General features: G+C 38.0%; 2 protein-coding genes across 3 annotated transcripts in view; one reads left to right on the plus strand and one right to left on the minus strand.

Moving 5' to 3' along the window:
• LOC140748671 (uncharacterized) overlaps positions 1-12,717 on the minus strand; it is a 59,571-nt gene extending 46,854 nt beyond the window's left edge. For both annotated transcript variants that reach the window (XM_073081516.1, XM_073081515.1), the window contains exon 1: positions 12,527-12,717. In XM_073081516.1, the coding sequence (XP_072937617.1) occupies positions 12,527-12,606 (80 nt within the window). In that variant the 5' untranslated portion in view covers positions 12,607-12,717. The remainder of the gene's footprint in view (positions 1-12,526) is intronic.
• Positions 12,718-13,354: 637 nt separating this feature from the next.
• The window catches only part of Vps53 (vacuolar protein sorting 53), a 34,810-nt gene continuing 30,429 nt past the window's right edge, over positions 13,355-17,735 (plus strand). The window contains 4 exon segments of the mRNA XM_073081296.1: positions 13,355-13,554; positions 15,173-15,379; positions 15,960-16,178; positions 17,038-17,161. Coding sequence (XP_072937397.1) covers positions 13,429-13,554; positions 15,173-15,379; positions 15,960-16,178; positions 17,038-17,161 — 676 coding nt within the window. The 5' untranslated portion in view covers positions 13,355-13,428.

Here is a 17,735-nt window from a genome sequence, read left to right on the forward strand (position 1 = left end):
CGCATAAACTGTGAACGGGTCCCAAGTAGTCCAATCGCACACAATGTCAAGTTCGGTTAAACGCTTCGGTTCACGCATCTGTGGTTAATGTGTCTATACTACATGTGCCTGTGTGCCTATAGCTACAGTACACGTGTGTCAATGTCATACCACACACTGGATATGTTATTGCCAAAGTCAATATGCCTTTTACTGTACAAATGTTCAAATATTTGTTTGAGACATGTGTTACGAATGTTTTCAGTGATGTTGGATTATATAAGATTCAAAGGCGTTAGGTAATTTCTTACGCAATTTCAAATGCTGTCTTTTTTTATAATATAGGAGTAGCAGACGAGCATGCAGTCCATCTGATGGTAAGTGGCTACTGCCACCCATGGACATCTGTAATCAACCCCAGGTGGGATTAGATATTCCTACCTGAGGTCGGCCACAGATGCGCCTCTACCTCTAAGGACTATGCTGGAACGCCCGAAATAGTATCTCCTGGGGATAAATATAATATGGATGGAAAATTAGAGACGTAACTGCATTAGATTTTAAAACTAGATAGACAATTTCTTTGTAAATTTTCAGACAGACTATAGTTTGAATTAATGATGAATGAGAGAATAATTTTATTAAGGGTAAATTACCCTTGGTGTAGGCCTGCAATTGTGTTTATTTTGTAAAGTTTATCAAATTTAATTGAATTAGATGTTCACAGTAGGCTATCACTGTGGTGATACGGTTTTAATACAGATACTCCGTCCGCACGTCTGCAGGTACGGTGGTCCGTCACGTTATTCTGCTTATCAGCCTGATGGGGCATTTATTAATTATATCTATACAAAATAATTTATTCAAAGGCGGCCTAATCATTGAAAGACCGTTCAGTCAAAGGGTCTGAGGTTTTTAATTATTTCAAAGCTATTTAAGTGTTAGAAATTAATTATCACTTGCTTTATCGATGAAGGAGAAGATCATGAAGAAGAACATACTTGTGAGATTAAAAAAAAAATTCAAAGGTATGTGAAATCTACCAGTGGGCACTTGGACAGCGCAGTGGACTATGCCTAATCCTTCTCACTCTGAGAGGAGACACATGCCCAGCAGTGGGACAGTAATGGCTTTATGACGCTGATGATTACATTACTTATTAATCATATTGTCATTTGTAGACACTTAGACATAACAAGTCCAGTATCACCAATTTAATGATAAAAAAATATACCAAAATATTATTTTGTTCGTAAGTAAAGCACTTGATCCTAAGATACAAAACCCTTGTAAACGTTGTCGGCTGATAACAAAAATCGATAACAAATGGTAATAAAATAGTGATGATTGTCGAATAAACGATGCTTAGATAATCTCTACATCCTTTTACATCAACGTCTTATCTCTTTTACGCTACACTGTCATATTAAAGATTGAAAATTGGCAATGTCTAGTATGAAGAAATATCAATTGTTGATGTTCAGTAGACAAAACATAGGATATGTTGATTTTATTAATACGGGGGTTTTAGTATGGAGGACAAAAAAGTATTATTTTTTTATAACATAAGAGTAGCAGATAAGTATGCAGTCCACCTGATGTAAGCTACTGCCGCCCATGGACACCTCTAATCAACCGCAGGTAAGATTATATTCCTGCCTGAGATCGCCCCCAGATGCGCCACTACTCCCAAGGACTACGCTGGAACGCCTTGAAAAACTGTGTCTCCCTTACCACACTCTTCAAACCAGAATACATCAGCTCTTAACACTGCTGTTATGAGGCAGAAATACGTGTAGCAGTGGTGCCGCCGGAGTCGAAACACACAAGGTTCTACCACCTTCGCTACAACCTTTGCAGTTTAACTCCGGAGGCAACACTTCCACAACTTCTTCGGCCTAAAAACAGCAGTGCTAAGCGCTGCTGGGTTCCGCTTAGAAGGTAAGTGGGAAGGGAGACTACTTATTCAAGCAACTTTTTCCTCATAATCCTAATTCTTTATTTGCACAGAATAAGGTTAACAAATGTCTTATAGCTACAAATCTTCTCTCATTCTGTCGTGTCGGCGTGCAAATTTTGTACAATTAGTAAGGAAGTCAGGAGTAACAACAACCTATGGCTGACTTCAACTAGTAATAGGAATCTAATCTAGGGTTGATAAGATACGGCAGTAACTTAGCTACTCCTATATTAGTCCGTAATCGTTTATGAATAAGACAGAAACTATGCAAATAGCCCAAAACCTTATGTATGCTGTAATATATAGACGTCCAATTATACCCACGGACAGACAAACAAAAGCGTTTAATTCTTGAACTAATGGCAGTTGTACACTCTCGCCAAAGCGCTAAGATCTCAAGCGAACGCGATCATGTTCGCCTTCTACTCAAACATAATTTTATGTGTAGCTCGCAATCTTCGTAACACCCACAGGTATATTCCACCGCCAAACTACTGCGTCAGCTGCTACACAAATAAAAATAAAATTTCATAGATAATTAATAATACCCTTATGTATTTCTGTACGCCAGGTAAACAACATTTTATTTTTTATTAATCTGTAAGCAATTACTGATAGAAGGTGACCAAAAAAATGTATAGTTGAGAAAATATCAATATTACATGAACCAAATCTCACTATAACAAGGAAATGAACGATTTTCATTGCGATAAAAAAAATATGTAAAATATCTTTCCAAATCAAATCGTATAAAGGGAAATAGATTGACAAAACACAGTCGAATTGATAGCTTCTCTTTTGACAATGTGTTAATACACAAGTGAAGCTTTCCTAAGCTTTGTATCCTTAGCAAGTACCGACCGAAGAATCTCGCTACGCGATACGACGTATCGTCGCAGTATTCAGCAGTCTTGCGCTCTGCTGTATCGACGTCTCGGCGAGAATGCACAGCCGCCATAAGGAACAGTGACGAGACAAAAACAACGTGTAATCGTCAGAATGCGGAACTGAGCGCGCCGCGATTCGCGATCCCAGATACAATACTGACAACGACTTGATTGTCAACCGAAGCATGTATGTAACTGCATCAAATTATCCATTGAATATCTTTAAATACGGAGTTTTAGTCTTTTTTAGGGTTCCGTTACGAAATAACAAAACACGGAACCCTTTTAGGGTCACTTGCAAGAGACAAAAACAAAACGAAGGTATTACGTTAACTCATTTTGAGTGATGAGTTTTGGGGGACGAAATGAAAAATGTAACAATTGGCTAAGTGCAAGTCGAACTCGCACACTGAGGGTTCTGTACCACCAAAATTTTCATATTTTTTATTTTTAGTATTTGTTATTATAGCAGCCACTGAATAACATAATATATGCATTGTGACAAAATTGAATAGTCAATTAAATAGATATCATAAATTAAACATAATTAAATAGATAAAGCAAAAAGCTTTGAAAAAAAGCGCTTTCTTGTATGGCGACTCTCATTTATTTTCAACTTTTTTGTATTTGTTGTTATAGCGGCTACCGTTATAAATATATTGTAAAAATGTCAATTGTCTATCTATTACGGTTCAGGAGATAAGAGCCTCGAAACCGAGGGATAGACAGCGGAGGCTTAGAAATTCAGTTCCGTTTTACCCTCTGGGTACGGAACCCTAAAAAAATTTTTTTTTTATAATATAGGAGTAGCAGACGAGCATACAGTCCATCTGATGGTAAGTGGCTACTACCGCCCATGGACATCTGTAATCATCCCCAGATAGGATAAAAGATAACAATAGATTACTATCAGAGATCGGTCAAATGAGTTGCAACAGATGATTCAGTTGGAACACCTCGGACATGACGGAACACAGCAGCGCTTAACTCTCATAATATACATAAAACAAACAACCTGAAATCTCCAGGCCTTTGTCTTGTCAATTGAGTACTGATTAAGCTGATAAGCATTTATCACAGCACAATGTACCGTAACAATTAACGTTGCCTGTATGTTGTATACCTAAAGTGACCATACGTCCCGTTTTGAACGGGACAGTCCTTTTTTCGATGCTTCGTCCCTTTGTCCCCGAAATGAACCTCGGGATACAAAATTGTCCCGTTTTCCCAAATGACAATAAAGATAACTAAATATTAAATTACATAAATTTAAAATAACAATGTTTTAAAAGCAATTTTTTCATGTAATTTACAGCAAACTCTTTTATCTGATACCCATGTTATCATAGGATGGATAAGAAAATTTCCCCCGCCTTGAATTTCTAGTAACGTCTAATTAAGTAACAGTTAATAAGATGGGGTGCTCCATTTATCAGTTTTCGAAAAGCGCCCCACACTTTTTCCACAATAATACTATTTACTGTTCCTTAAATGATTCGTAGATTGAAATTATTTTGTTCTTTGTTAGTTGAATTTACCATAAAAGCGTGTTTTTTAGTTTTGTTTAAACTATATTTTTTCAAGTAAAAGTAATTGACATAAAAAAGTCGATGTCCCGCTTTAACTGAAATAATAAATGGTCACTATGTATACCACACCCACACACACGCAGGAACATGGCGCTACGCACTCATTATGGTGTATGAAGGTCGACATGATGTGTTGTGTTATGGGTTCCTAGTACTTGTCGGATGTGTAATTGTTTGTTGCTTCTTGTTTTTTTTTATAATTGTAGTTGCAAATGAGAATGCAGCCCACCAGATGGTAGACTATCACCGCCCATGGAGATCTGTAATCCACCCGAGATAAGATTAAATTCCTACCCGAAGTCGTTCACATGCGCCGCTACCCCTGAGGACTAATTTGAACGCCTCGAAAATATGTCTCCCTTACCACACCCTTCATATCACAACACAGCAACGTTTGACACTGCTGTTATTAGGCAGAAATAGGTGTGGCGATGGTGCTACTGGAGTTGGCCCACTAAGAGTCCTACCGCCTTTATTTCAAATGAGTGCTAGGATATAAAAAGAAGGTATTTGTGCCGACCTCAGATAGGACTTTAATCCTATCTAATTACATCCATGGGCATCAGTAGCCGCTTATAATCAGGTGGACTGCATGTCCGTATGCTACTTATTCTCATAAAAGAACATTCCAAACAAGATTCAAAAACTTTCTTGGCTGATAATTAACTAATAATACAGTTTATATGACAATAAACTTAATAAGTTATATGATCCATGTATAGAGAAAACTAATACGGATAACTCTATTATACTGGTTTCGTCAATGACGCCGACGCTATGTCCATACGAGACGCCCTCCGCCCGCCCTATACGGCAATACCGACGGGCTACGGTAAAACCAGACCAGTGGTTGATAAATAATGACATTTTTTAATAGACAGGAAAAAATAATATTATGTCTAGTATGATTAACAACTTGGTATAATATTAAAACTTGGCCAAGTGAGAGTCGGACTCGCACATTGAGGATTCCCGTACCACCAAATTTTCATTTGTTTTATTTTTTATTTTTGGTATTTTTTATCACAGCAGGCATAGAAGTGAATGCATTGTGAAAGTTACGGTTCAATAGTTAAAGCGAAAAACGGCGAAAAATATCGGTTTCTTGGATGGAGACACCCATTTATTTTGAAGATATTTGTATTTTTAGTACTTGTTATTATACCGGCCACCGTTATACAAATTGTGTGTTTTTAAACAGAAGCCTATTACTAAGCCTCCGCTGTCTGTCCGTCTGTCACATGGCTATCTCTTGAACTGCAATTGATAGATATTAGACACTTAGGTATCTATTTTAACGTATAAATAACGTGTACTATTCTACGCTTACAAACCTAGGATCATACTTCATGCGCCCTTTAAATAACTGATCTATAATTTCTAGCCTAGATTATAAATAAAGAATACACATCTAGTGCGGACGACACGCGAGCGTGCGATATTTGCATAACATTACTCACTCGTACGACATATCGTGCGGAGCGTGTGAATTTGTAAATACTTCTCCGCCATGTCGTAATATTCTCGCAATTGTCGCGATTTGCCACGGTTTTACGTGTGATGATGACTTCGTATCACGTTCCTTTTTATAATATAAGAGTAGCAGACGAGCATGCAGTCCACCTGATGGTAGGTAGCTATTGCTGCTCATGAACATCTGCTAGACAAGACAAAATTTCCACCGGAAGTCGACCACAGATGCACCGCTACCCCTGAGGACTTTGCTGGAATGCTTCGGAAAACTACGTCTCTCTTATCACACACGCCTTCAAATTAGAACACAGTAGCGTTTAACACTGCTGTTATGAGGCAGAAATAGGTGTAGCGGTGGTGCCGCCGGAGTCGAACCACAAAGGGTTCTACCACCTTCGAATTTTCACCCTTACAATACCATTTCTTTAGAAAAATGAGTCTATATTATAGGGAATCGATGAAAATATAATAATGTTCTCCCAAATTTGTCAAAGGTAATATACTTTGTATATAAAAAAAAGACTATTTTCCTTTAAAAAAATAAAGGTGTGTTAGATGTAGTGGTGGTGTTATGATCAATGAGGACGGTTTCAATAAACAGATAAAAAAATTAAATTGTTGATATTTTAAACCTTTTTTTATTATTTTTTTGGGGAATTGTCATTTTCTGGTATTTAACGATAAAACCAAACATACAATGTATACGACAGTATACTTGGGCACCCGTACATCCCACTTATCATTGCGAAGTTGGTGTCAACACATAAAAGGGTCTTTTATCCCTCTGTAGATAAAGGTCGGGGCTATTTAGATACGAAAGTCAAAAGGGTTAACTGATACTTGGTAGTAACAACTCTTCCTTATTAGTTGTTTACACGTATTCACCCCAATTTCTTCCTAATAACAGCAGTGTTAGGCGCTGCTGTGTTCCGGTTTGAAGGGTGTGGTAAGGGAGACATACTTTTCCGAGGCGTTCCAGCTTGGTGCTCAAGGGTAGCGGCGCATCTGTGGCCGACGGCCGTCCTCAGGTAGGAATCTAATCCTATCTGGGGTTGATTATAGATGTCATAGGCGGCAGTAGCCTAACATTGATGAACAGTATGCCCATGTGCTTCTCCTATATAACTTATGTGAGACGTTTCAGCTTAGTCCTCAGGAGTAGCGGCGTATCTATGGCCGACCTCAGGTAGGAATCTAATCCTATGTGGGGTTGATTACAGATGTCATAGGCGGAGGTAGCCTACCATCACTGGACTGCATGCTCGTCAGCTACTCCTATATTATAAAAAGATACCATCAATTGGCCTAATGTGTACTTTCACGTGTAAATTCTCTTATCATTATCATAAGTAAACAATGATAGTGAAGTAGAGCTTCGATATTTGTTCTAAGATTGCACTATTTTAATGGAAAGTTATTACTGTCGGTGTTATAATTATGGCATATTGAACATTAAAACGATATTTTATTATTCGTGTTATAAATAAAAACGGGCAAGTGAGAGTCGAACTAGCGCACGGAGGGTTCTGCCCTACCACAAAATAAATGCAACTGTATATTTTTAAAACAACATTTTTAGTATATATTTGTTGTTATAGCGGCTATTTCACGTGTCTATCTATTACGCTTCAAGAGATAAAGCCTCGTGAAAGAAGGGTAGACATCGGAGGCTTAGTAATAGGGTCCCATATATACCCGACCACAGAGAGCAATGTTTCCCGAGCTTGTGTATCTTTATACGTCTCATTGGCACGCCGTAAAATCCAAACGACTTGACAGATTCCAACATATAAGGTGTCGTTGGATTCGTCTAAATTGTGGGTGTCACATAGAATACATCTCTTTTCAGTTTTTTTTAAAGACAAGTTGTTGTTTTTATAATACGAGTAAATCTTATATATGAAATTATCGTGTCACAATGTTAGTTACCGTAACTACTCCTCCGAAACGGCTTAGCTGATTTTCACCAAATTTTATATGCTTATTCAGTAGGTCTGAGAATCGGCTACTATCTATTTTTCATACCCCTAAGTGATAAGAGTTGTTCACCCTTAACATTTTTTTATTTACATGGCAACACAACGTTTGCCGGGTCAGCTAGTACTACAATAACATTATACTAAATAAATAAAATAAATAACAAGCATTTTATTTCTTGTAAAAGTAACAGAGTTTTGTCTTAATTAAATGCTTAAATTGTTAACTTATCACTACATTTTGTGCATTTAATATTAAATTTTAATATGTTTTTTTCTTAACAATTTAAACTACTTTCGAAAATTTTACTACGGACCCCAAAAAAGTTTGCTAAAATGTTATATTTATTAACAAGTATTTCAAAAGAGAAACTTCGTTAAATGACGGTCGAATATTAATGAATACACATAATCTATCGCGTCTTAATTATAAATTAATTAAGATGATCTCTGCTTCAGACGGAAATTAACGTTAGAAAGTACATAAAAGCTGTCGGCAATTATAATGGCTCGTGACGTGTCGCGAAAGGTGCTTACGTAAGTGTGGGTGAGCGTGGTCTAACTAGGTATAACTCAATTTGGTGTTTTAAACTAATATGGATAAGTTTTTTTTATAATATAGGATTGGTAGACAATCATGTCTAGCTGATGGTAAGTATTGGTAGAACCCTTTGTGGTTCGACTCTAGCGGCACCACCGCCACACCTATTTCTGCCTTATAACAGCAGTGTTAGGCGCTGCTGTGATCCGTTTTGAAGGGTGTGGTAAGAGAGACAGACTTTTCAGATGCGTTCCAGCTTACTTAATGCATGCTCGTCTGCTACTCCTATATTAAAAAAAGTGTCTTCTGCCACTCATAGACATCTGTAATCAACCTCCGATAAAATTAGTATCCTTGCTGAGGTCGGCCACAGATGCGCCGCTACTCCTGAGGACTAAGCTGGAACGCCTCGGAAAATAATGTCTCCGTTATTAATGGAATTCTACCACCTATAGATTGCGTTGTTATTAACATTGCTTTACGTATCAATACTTGTAATAATTTATAAAAATAATAAAAATGCACAATCAACTAAAACTACCCCTAGTTTTTACCACGCTTTTATTAGCTTGATCTGTATGTGTGTACGTTACAGAATCTTTAAACTCGATTTTTACCGACTTTGAACGGTCCGATTAATTTTAAATTTTGAACAATTATCAAGAACCGATGACAAAACACGATTTTAATAATTTTATCCCATTCTTCTCATCAGGATCGTCAGGAATCAGGATTAACGGTTTTCCTTGCGCGATTTTAGCGTGATTTTTTGGTTTTTTAACTATAATTATGAAGCATAAAAGCCTCGTTATTGTCATGTTCATTACAATTCATTCATTACAATCGGAAAGGTGGTAGGACCCTTTGTGGTTCGACTCCGGCGGCACCATCGCCACACCTATTTCTACCTAATAACAGCAGTGTTAGGCGCTGCTGTGTTCCGGTTTGAAGGGTGTGGTAAGGGAGACAGACTTTTCCGAGGCGTTCCAACTTAGTTCTCAGGGGTAGCAGCGCATCTGTGGCCGACCTCAGCTAGGTATATCTAATCCTATCTGGGGTTGATTACAGATGTCTATAGGCGTCAGTAGCCACTTACCATCAGGTGGACTGCATACTCATACTCCTATACAATAAAAAAATTAAAAAAATGAAAATATAATTTTACCACTGTCATAACCGTACCAAGTAAGTAACCGAGATATTTAAGCTAGAAATTCCACACTAGCTCGAGCCTCGACCTCCATTCATTGAGATTAGTGTTCTCAGGCAGACATTAACAAATGAGTGCTAAGTGGCAACTGGTGTCTGTACACAATTTAGTGTCGACACCGTGGCGCCAAGCTTATGACACGCCAGACACTTTTAATATAAAACTATGGTTTTTTACCTAGTGGAGAGTAATGTTTTTATGTATGAGCGCGTATGTACGTGTGACTTATTCTTCACGTTAGATTCGTTTAGAGCAGAGGCAAGGCGACGCCCGCGGGCGTCACTGCGCCCTTCAATAAATTTTAGTGCGCACATAGATTAGTAAAGATACTTCGCCGCCTTGAAATTGAATGAAGCCAGAAACGGCTTATTAGTAAGTTCTTTTTGGAATTCTAGACAAAAAAAATCATTTTTAGAGAAAATTGACTAATAAATAACTAATACTGCGTAATTTACGTACTGAATCAATAATTATTTCAAATATTTTAGGGACATTAGCACGGAGACATGGCAAAACTTTTTTACGCAATTATTTCAATTCTCAAAACTGGGTACATTTTCTTGTTAGGAGTGAGTAATCTTTACTAATCTATGAGTGCGCCCTTAAATCTCTTTACATTAAAGACGTTGCCGACCTCTGGTCTAAAGTTAGTTACATTGACTATATTTTTTAAGTGACCGCAGAGAGGAATGTTTTTGAGCGTAAGTACGTCTCATTCTTTGTCACGCTGCAGCCCAAACCATTTGACGGATTTCAACATATGATATGTCATTAGAGTTGTCTAAATTTTGGGAGTCACATTAGCTGGTTTTTTGCCGGATTACGTAGAGTAATGTTTTTTGAGCATATGTACGCATGTCTCGTTTTTTATCACAGCAAACGATTTAACATATGAGGTGTCGTTGAATTCCTCTAAATTGTGAGAGTGACTATATTTTTTTTACCCAAATGTGGAGAATAATGATTTTCGGGCGTACTTATGTATCTTTGGCACGCCCTACCGCCCAAACGGTTTTATATAAGTTTTTGTTGGATTCGTCTGAATGGTAGGAAGGACATTCTATTTTTTTAAGCAAACCTTTAACCTTTTTTTATTTTATAATATATGGCTAGTTAATTTTCTGGACCAATGGACTAAATTCTAAATAAATTAAATTATAAATTTCTAAAATTACTTGCTTATTTGCATCATACAAATATAACAGACCATTTTAGCAGTCACTGGATTGATCTGAAATGCAAAGGGTCCCAAGTTCAATTCTTAGTCAGGCAGACATATGAATGGTGTGTTAATTACCGAATATGGATTTGTGTGGTAAATATATTCTGAATATTACAATTCTTAGTGTGTTTTCTCTTAGCAGGGCTACAAGTATAGAATATGTTCATAATAATATGTAAAATTATCGTAAAATCAAAGATTCATAAAATCAATTTTGACAAAACTTTCACACAAAGATAAAAAGCTTTTCGTTACAAAAATTCCTATAATTTCTTATAATATATTCCGTCACTTCCCGCTAAAACTATTCAGGTCACAAATACGGAGTATTGCAAAAACTAGTGATAAACAAATCCACAAGTGACTAACATTGTGTGGGTGGCACCTCCATGTTGTGGAAAACTTGGTCATCTTAATAAGGCTGTGAGGTCATCAATCAAGTATTAAACCTATACTTGATTTTGCATGTTAACTTTAGGTAAGTCTAGTTATCACTCTAATAAAAACTATGTTTGTCCCTCTTTAACATGTGTTTGGGATGTTATGAGAGAATGAGACGAAGAATAAGTTGACTTTGCATATTAACTTTAGGTAAGTCTAGTTATCACTCTGATAAAAACTATATGTTGTCTCTCTTTAACATGTGTTTGGAATGTTATGAGAGTATGAGAGAAAGAATAAGTTGATTTTGCATATTAACTTTAGGTAAGTCTAGTTATCACTCTAATAAAAACTATGTTTGTCCCTCTTTAACATGTGTTTGGGATGTTATGAGAGAATGAGACAAACAATAGGTAAATAAATGAATGAATTGTGTATTTTTTTATGAAAAATTAAAAACTATAAATTATAATATATGCTTTGCTTCAATTCTTCTTTAATATTTTCTTATTATGATCAATCTGTAGATATCCTTTGGACAGTGAATAAAGAAAAAAAATGAAATAAACAAAAATGTCCAAAAAATGCCCAATAGTTACTTTAGCTAATGTTTATTTTCTAATTAGTATGTCTTCTAATAAATTATAAATAAATTAAATAGAACATAACAAAACATTCCTATAAAACATAAACAAGGCACACATGGGGGCACCATTATCTCCATACTGCCATAAATAGTCACATTCTTGTATCACTTCCCACTGATATGATATGACTCACTAGCCAGTAAACAAATGTTTTGTACACAGCATATGCTTACAAGAATCTAACTAGAACTGAATTATATAATTTTGTTATCAAAGTATCGAAAAAAAGTGAAAGGCATTATGTATCATAATCCCTTGCCTACTGTTATTATGATATTATTAAAAAGTTTAGTGACGTTTATCTTTTAAAAAGTTAACAATGAAATCATATAAGATTTCAAGGAGATTGAATTCAGCACTTTTTAAACGGCTTGATTACATGATTATCAACGTCTGATAGTAATTAATTTATAAAACAGTTTATCCACGAGAAAGTGAAAGATGCGCTGTTCTCAAACGGTTTAAAATTCGAATGCACTTCCGTAGAACGTAACGTGCGATGCAGTCAGCTGCTAAGTTCATTACCGATGGAGCTGTTAACATAAAGAACAATGCGCTCGATCGCGGGAAAAGTCGCTGGGTGAACGCACCCGAGGTCAGCGCTAGCGGAACGCTATTATCCACGCCAGCCCTGCTCCAGCCCAGCAAGGGCTCTACTCACCAACAATTCAGCTTTTTTATCGCCGTCAAGTCCGACTGCTTGGAGCGCGCGATCACCATCTCCTCCGTTAGCCGAGCCATTGCACTGCACTAACACTTGCACTGGCGATTAAATACAAAACAGTAGAAAATTAACACTATAGGGTTATATCGGAGCGAGGTCGCGACCGCTCATCTTGCCGCACGAGTGCACGACGCGACAACGCACGGCGACGGCGTTGAAAAAACTGAGAAATTGAAGGAAAAGAAAACAATGAGCCGACCGATCTACGCTACGTCAAGTCAAATATTTGGATACATGTACTAACTAATAGGTTCAACTATTCATTTCATGAAAAATATTTGCCTTGTATGTTTGTTGTTTTAAACATTGGTTTATTGGAGTATGGAGCATTTTACGGATTCTTATCAGATTTTAATTTTATTATTTTATTAATAATAGTGGATATAAGATACAAAACACAATCATGCTATCATTAAAATATTAATTACATATAAATAGTACATTAAACCTTTTTTAAAAATATTGTATATCAGTCATTGTGGGCTAATTTTGCTAACAATGACTAGTAGAGACAAAAGTAACATGTGATGATGATTTTTTGAGAAGTACCTTTCAGTCACTTTCAATCTTGTATTACATTATGTCAGTCACTTTAAATCGGAAATACATAAAATTCATGCGAAGAAATTCAAAATCCATTCATATAAGTAACTTAGATTAATAGGCAAAACCACGTGAGAAATGTTAATAATCTCTCGCTGGTACAAGTATCCAAGAATCATGCTGTCAGCTGTCAACGTCAACATGACAATTGACATTATTGACAAGCAGTATGTGACGTTATTGATTCATGATAGGAACTATTATTTTTCGGATATTATTTTCCAAAAATTAGGGAAATGGACTCCAACGACGTGTTGGACGATAAGGACAGCGGGCCCGAGGTGCAGCTGAACTTGCCGGGCTCCGTCATGAGCAGGATCGAAGAACTAATGGGAGGAACTGAACAATTCGATAGCGACGAAGTATGTTTGGTCATTTTGTTTTGAAAAACCTTTTTTCATTTTAACGTTGACTGCCTTAATTATTATGTTACTTGATAAATGGTATTGTGGTAGGGGTATCATATTATATAAGAGATTATAGAATAATAAAGTTTTATTATAATTTCCATTCCAATTGAAAATTGCAGATTTTGTAATTTTGTTATTTTGCTAATGCTCTGGATAAACTCTTCACTGTCAGAAGTCACTGGATGGTCTGAATCTCAGATATTATTACTTACATTTGGCCTTACAGGTCAGGCATTACCAGTAAAGGAACAGGTCACAATTAATCAGCACTGATTGTGTGGACTAATAATGGAAACCCCTTTGACTAATAATGATTATTTCCCATATTTTAATGGTTTTCTAATGAAAATACGACAAGCAGGGATTAGGTACTATGAGAAAACTTATATTTAAAATTTTGTTTGTACTTTCTATGGAGTAGCCTGTCTGCCTTACCACTGCATTTAAATATGTTGTCAGCAGCCCATTACTGTTCCATTGGTTTCCTCACTGAATTGAAGGTAAGCCATAGTCCTGCTCTGGCTAGGTGTGAATAGGCATACTTCCTTCGCCTTTGAAAAATCTTTTTTTCGTTAGATTCCTTAAGTATGGAGGTTTCCTCACGTTTAAGCAAGTGATAGTTAATTTCTAATATGCACATAACTTTGAAAAAGTTTTATATGGTCGACTGTGCTAAATTTTTTTCTGAAGCCTACCTATTCCTGTGGCAAAGTTTCATCCAATCTGTTAAATATTGTTACTAAAAATAACTTTAGCAAAAACTTTACATATTTATTACCATACATATATAAGCTTGGGTTGTAACAGAAACTTTTTTACCCATTGAATTGAACAGTCTGATAAATTGGAACTTTGAACAATTATCAAGAACTGATGACAATACATGATTTTAATAATTTTATCCCATTCTCCTCATTCAAGATCTTCAGGAATCAGGATTAAGGATTGCGTGCGATTTTAGCGTGATTTTTAATTTTTAAACTATGTATAATTAGCTGACCTGGCAAACTTTGTACCGTTTCAGAATATATTTATGAACTATATTACATATTTACTCACCTTTAAATCCTTCCCTGGACTTCCATAAATTATTCTAAACTAAAATAAGCCAAATCGGTCCAGCCGTTCTCGAGTTTTAGCGAAATTAACGAACAGCAATTGATTTTTATATATATAGACTAGCTGACCTGGCAAACATTGTGTTGCCATCATAGATTAGGTTGCCATATAAAAACAACAGGGTGAACAACCCTTATCACTTAGGAGTATGAAAAATAGATACTATCCAGTTCTCAGACCTTTTGAATATGCATATAAAATTTAGTGAAAATTGGTAAAACTTTTTCGGAGGAGTACGGTAACTAACATTGTGACACGAGAATTTTATATATAATATATCTTATTAGCAATGGTTCCTACATCGATATTAGTGGTTAGTCATTATCGAACTTTCGCATATCGTTGCATCCCTGGCGCCTCTAGGTCTCTGCACCAACATGAAGCTAGTAGGTCGTAGACTTTTATAGCGAGAATTTTATATATAAGATTATATTAAAATTTGTATTTCCAGTTCGACGCCGTAGCGTACATAAACCGCGTGTTCCCGACCGAGCAGTCGCTGTCGGGTGTGGAGAGCGCGGCTACACGTTGCGAGTTCCGCCTGTCCGCGGTGCAGCACGACATCCGGCGCTTGGTGCGCGCGCAGCACTCGCAACGAGCCGCCGGGCATGAGGCGCTGCTGGATGCGAGGAGGTGTATCTCGGAGCTGGCGCTACAGGTGTGGTGGTGCTATGATTTATTACACTACTCCTCGCGTCGTATTCGTAAAGGCGTAAGGCGTGGGCGACGTGGGCCACCGCACACGCACTCGCAACACAGGGCGAATTGCACCTCTAGTGGTCAATGAAAAAAAAAATCTCCGGAATGAACCCATCACTGAAATGTATGTGACATATAAAATTTTGTAAAATCCTTCTAATTCTTGTAATTGTAATTGTGTGTATTCAAGTTACTATTTTTAGCGACAGTGAAAAGTGCAATTTAGAAATATGATTTTATATTGAATAAATTGCATTGCAAAATTATATAACAAAAAACATTGGTGACATTTGATCATTTGTGTTATTTTATAATATAGAAGTATGCAGTCCACCTGATGGTAAGTGGCTACTGCCGCCCATGCTCCTGTAATCAACCCCACATAAGATTAGTTCATACTTGAACTCGGCCACAAATGCGCCGATACCCCTGAAGACTAAGCTGGATCGCCTCGGAAAAGTATGTCTCCTTACTACTTCCTTCCCTGCGGTCGATCCGCTAAGAGTTGTACCACCTTCAAAACCAGATTTTGTCAACAGGTAGCAGACATAAACAAAAAAGCGGAGCGCAGCGAATCAATGGTCCGCGAGATCACAGCGGAGATCAAACAGCTGGACCGCGCGAAGTGGAACCTGACCGCGGCGATCACGGCGCTCAACCATCTCCACATGCTGGTCGGTGGTGTTGCCGCGTTGCGAGCGTTGGCACAGAAGCGGCAGTATAAGGAGCTGGTGTTGCCGCTGCAGGCTATTATGGAGGTACTCGGGGCTCAAACAGTCTTATTTTTTTTAAATATAGGAGTAGCAGACGAGCATGAAGTCTACTTGATGGTGGCTACTGTAACCCATGGACATCAGTAATGAACCCCAGATAGTATTACGCCTGCATGAGGTCGGCCTCAGATGCGCCGCTACCCCTGAGGACGAAGCTGGAACGCCTCGGAAAAGTAGTCTCCCTTACCATAGCCTTCAAAATGGAACGCAGCAGCGCCTAACACTGCTGTTATTAGGTAGAAAAAGGTGTGGCGGTGGTGCTGCCGGAGTCGAACCACAAAGGGTTCTACCATCTGTAGTATTCACAGAGGGTGGCCGGGCATGAAACCATGCTGGATGCAAGCAGGTGCATCATTGGCGTAGCCTCGCCACAGGGGTAGCCTCATCTGTGGCCGACCTTAGGTAGGCAACTAATCTTATCTGGGGTTGATTACAGATGTCCATGAGCGGTATTGCCACTTACCATCAGGCGGACTGCATGCACTGCTACTCCTATATTATCAAAAAAAAAGATTAGTGTTACTACTGTGATATTAGTGGATAAAGATGTATTATTGTAAATATTACCACACCCTTCAAACCAGAACACAGCAGCGCCTAACACTACTGTTATAGCAGAAAAAGGTGTGTGAGCCACAAAGAGTTCTACCACCTTCGAACCTTTGCTATTATTTACCAGCAATAAGTGTGTTAGATGGTGGTGCTTCTAGTATCTAACCACAAAGTCTCCTACCACTACCAATCTACTAACCTGTAACGCCAGTTTAGACTTGTATCCAGCAGGCTTTTATGCCTTGCCACCCTCTGTGGATATTCCACTCCTACAGGTTGATGTTATTTACAGGTGTTGCAACACCTGGAGCGGTACCGCGACATCGGCGAGCTGGGCGCGCTGCGGGACGAGGTGCACGCCATCCGCGACCAGCTCGCGCAGCAGATACTCGCAGACTTCAAGGACGCTTTCACTGGTACGTATTGACTAGGGTCATGTTGACCAGGGGTTGCACTTAAGTACCCGTAAGAGTCCGACCCAAACTACTAGTCAGGTGTAGTCAGATAGCCAATGAGGTCGAACACTACTACAAACATATACTCCGTGGCACCATAAGGACATACAAACGCAACTGCTATGTACCCATGGGCGAAAGCGGCCAGCGGGGCTGCCGGGGGGGCTGCGCTGTCTTTGTCCCGCTAATATCTACAATTTGCTGTTGTGGCGCGACTCATGTCTATATTCAGAGGGGACTAGCAGTTTGGCGCCGACTATACACACTTGAAAACTTTCAGGTAACTTAAGTTGAGCCAAACTGCTCACTATTTATGTTACTTTTATGCTCACTATTTTAAACGTGGTAGAATTCTTTGTGCCATATCTATTTTTACCGAATAACGGCAGTGTTAAGCGCTGCCGTGTTCTGGTTTGAACGGTGTGATAAGGGAGACATACTTTTCAGAGGCGTTCCAACTTAGTCCTCAGGGGCAAGTTGAAACGCCTCTGAACCTCGTGTGGATCTGTGGCCAACCTCAGTTAGGAATCTAATC

This window comes from Epargyreus clarus, unplaced genomic scaffold (assembly GCF_041222505.1).
Source record: "Epargyreus clarus isolate Ecla_fem2 unplaced genomic scaffold, WU_Ecla_fem_2.2 ptg000016l, whole genome shotgun sequence".
NCBI lineage: Eukaryota > Metazoa > Arthropoda > Insecta > Lepidoptera > Hesperiidae > Epargyreus > Epargyreus clarus.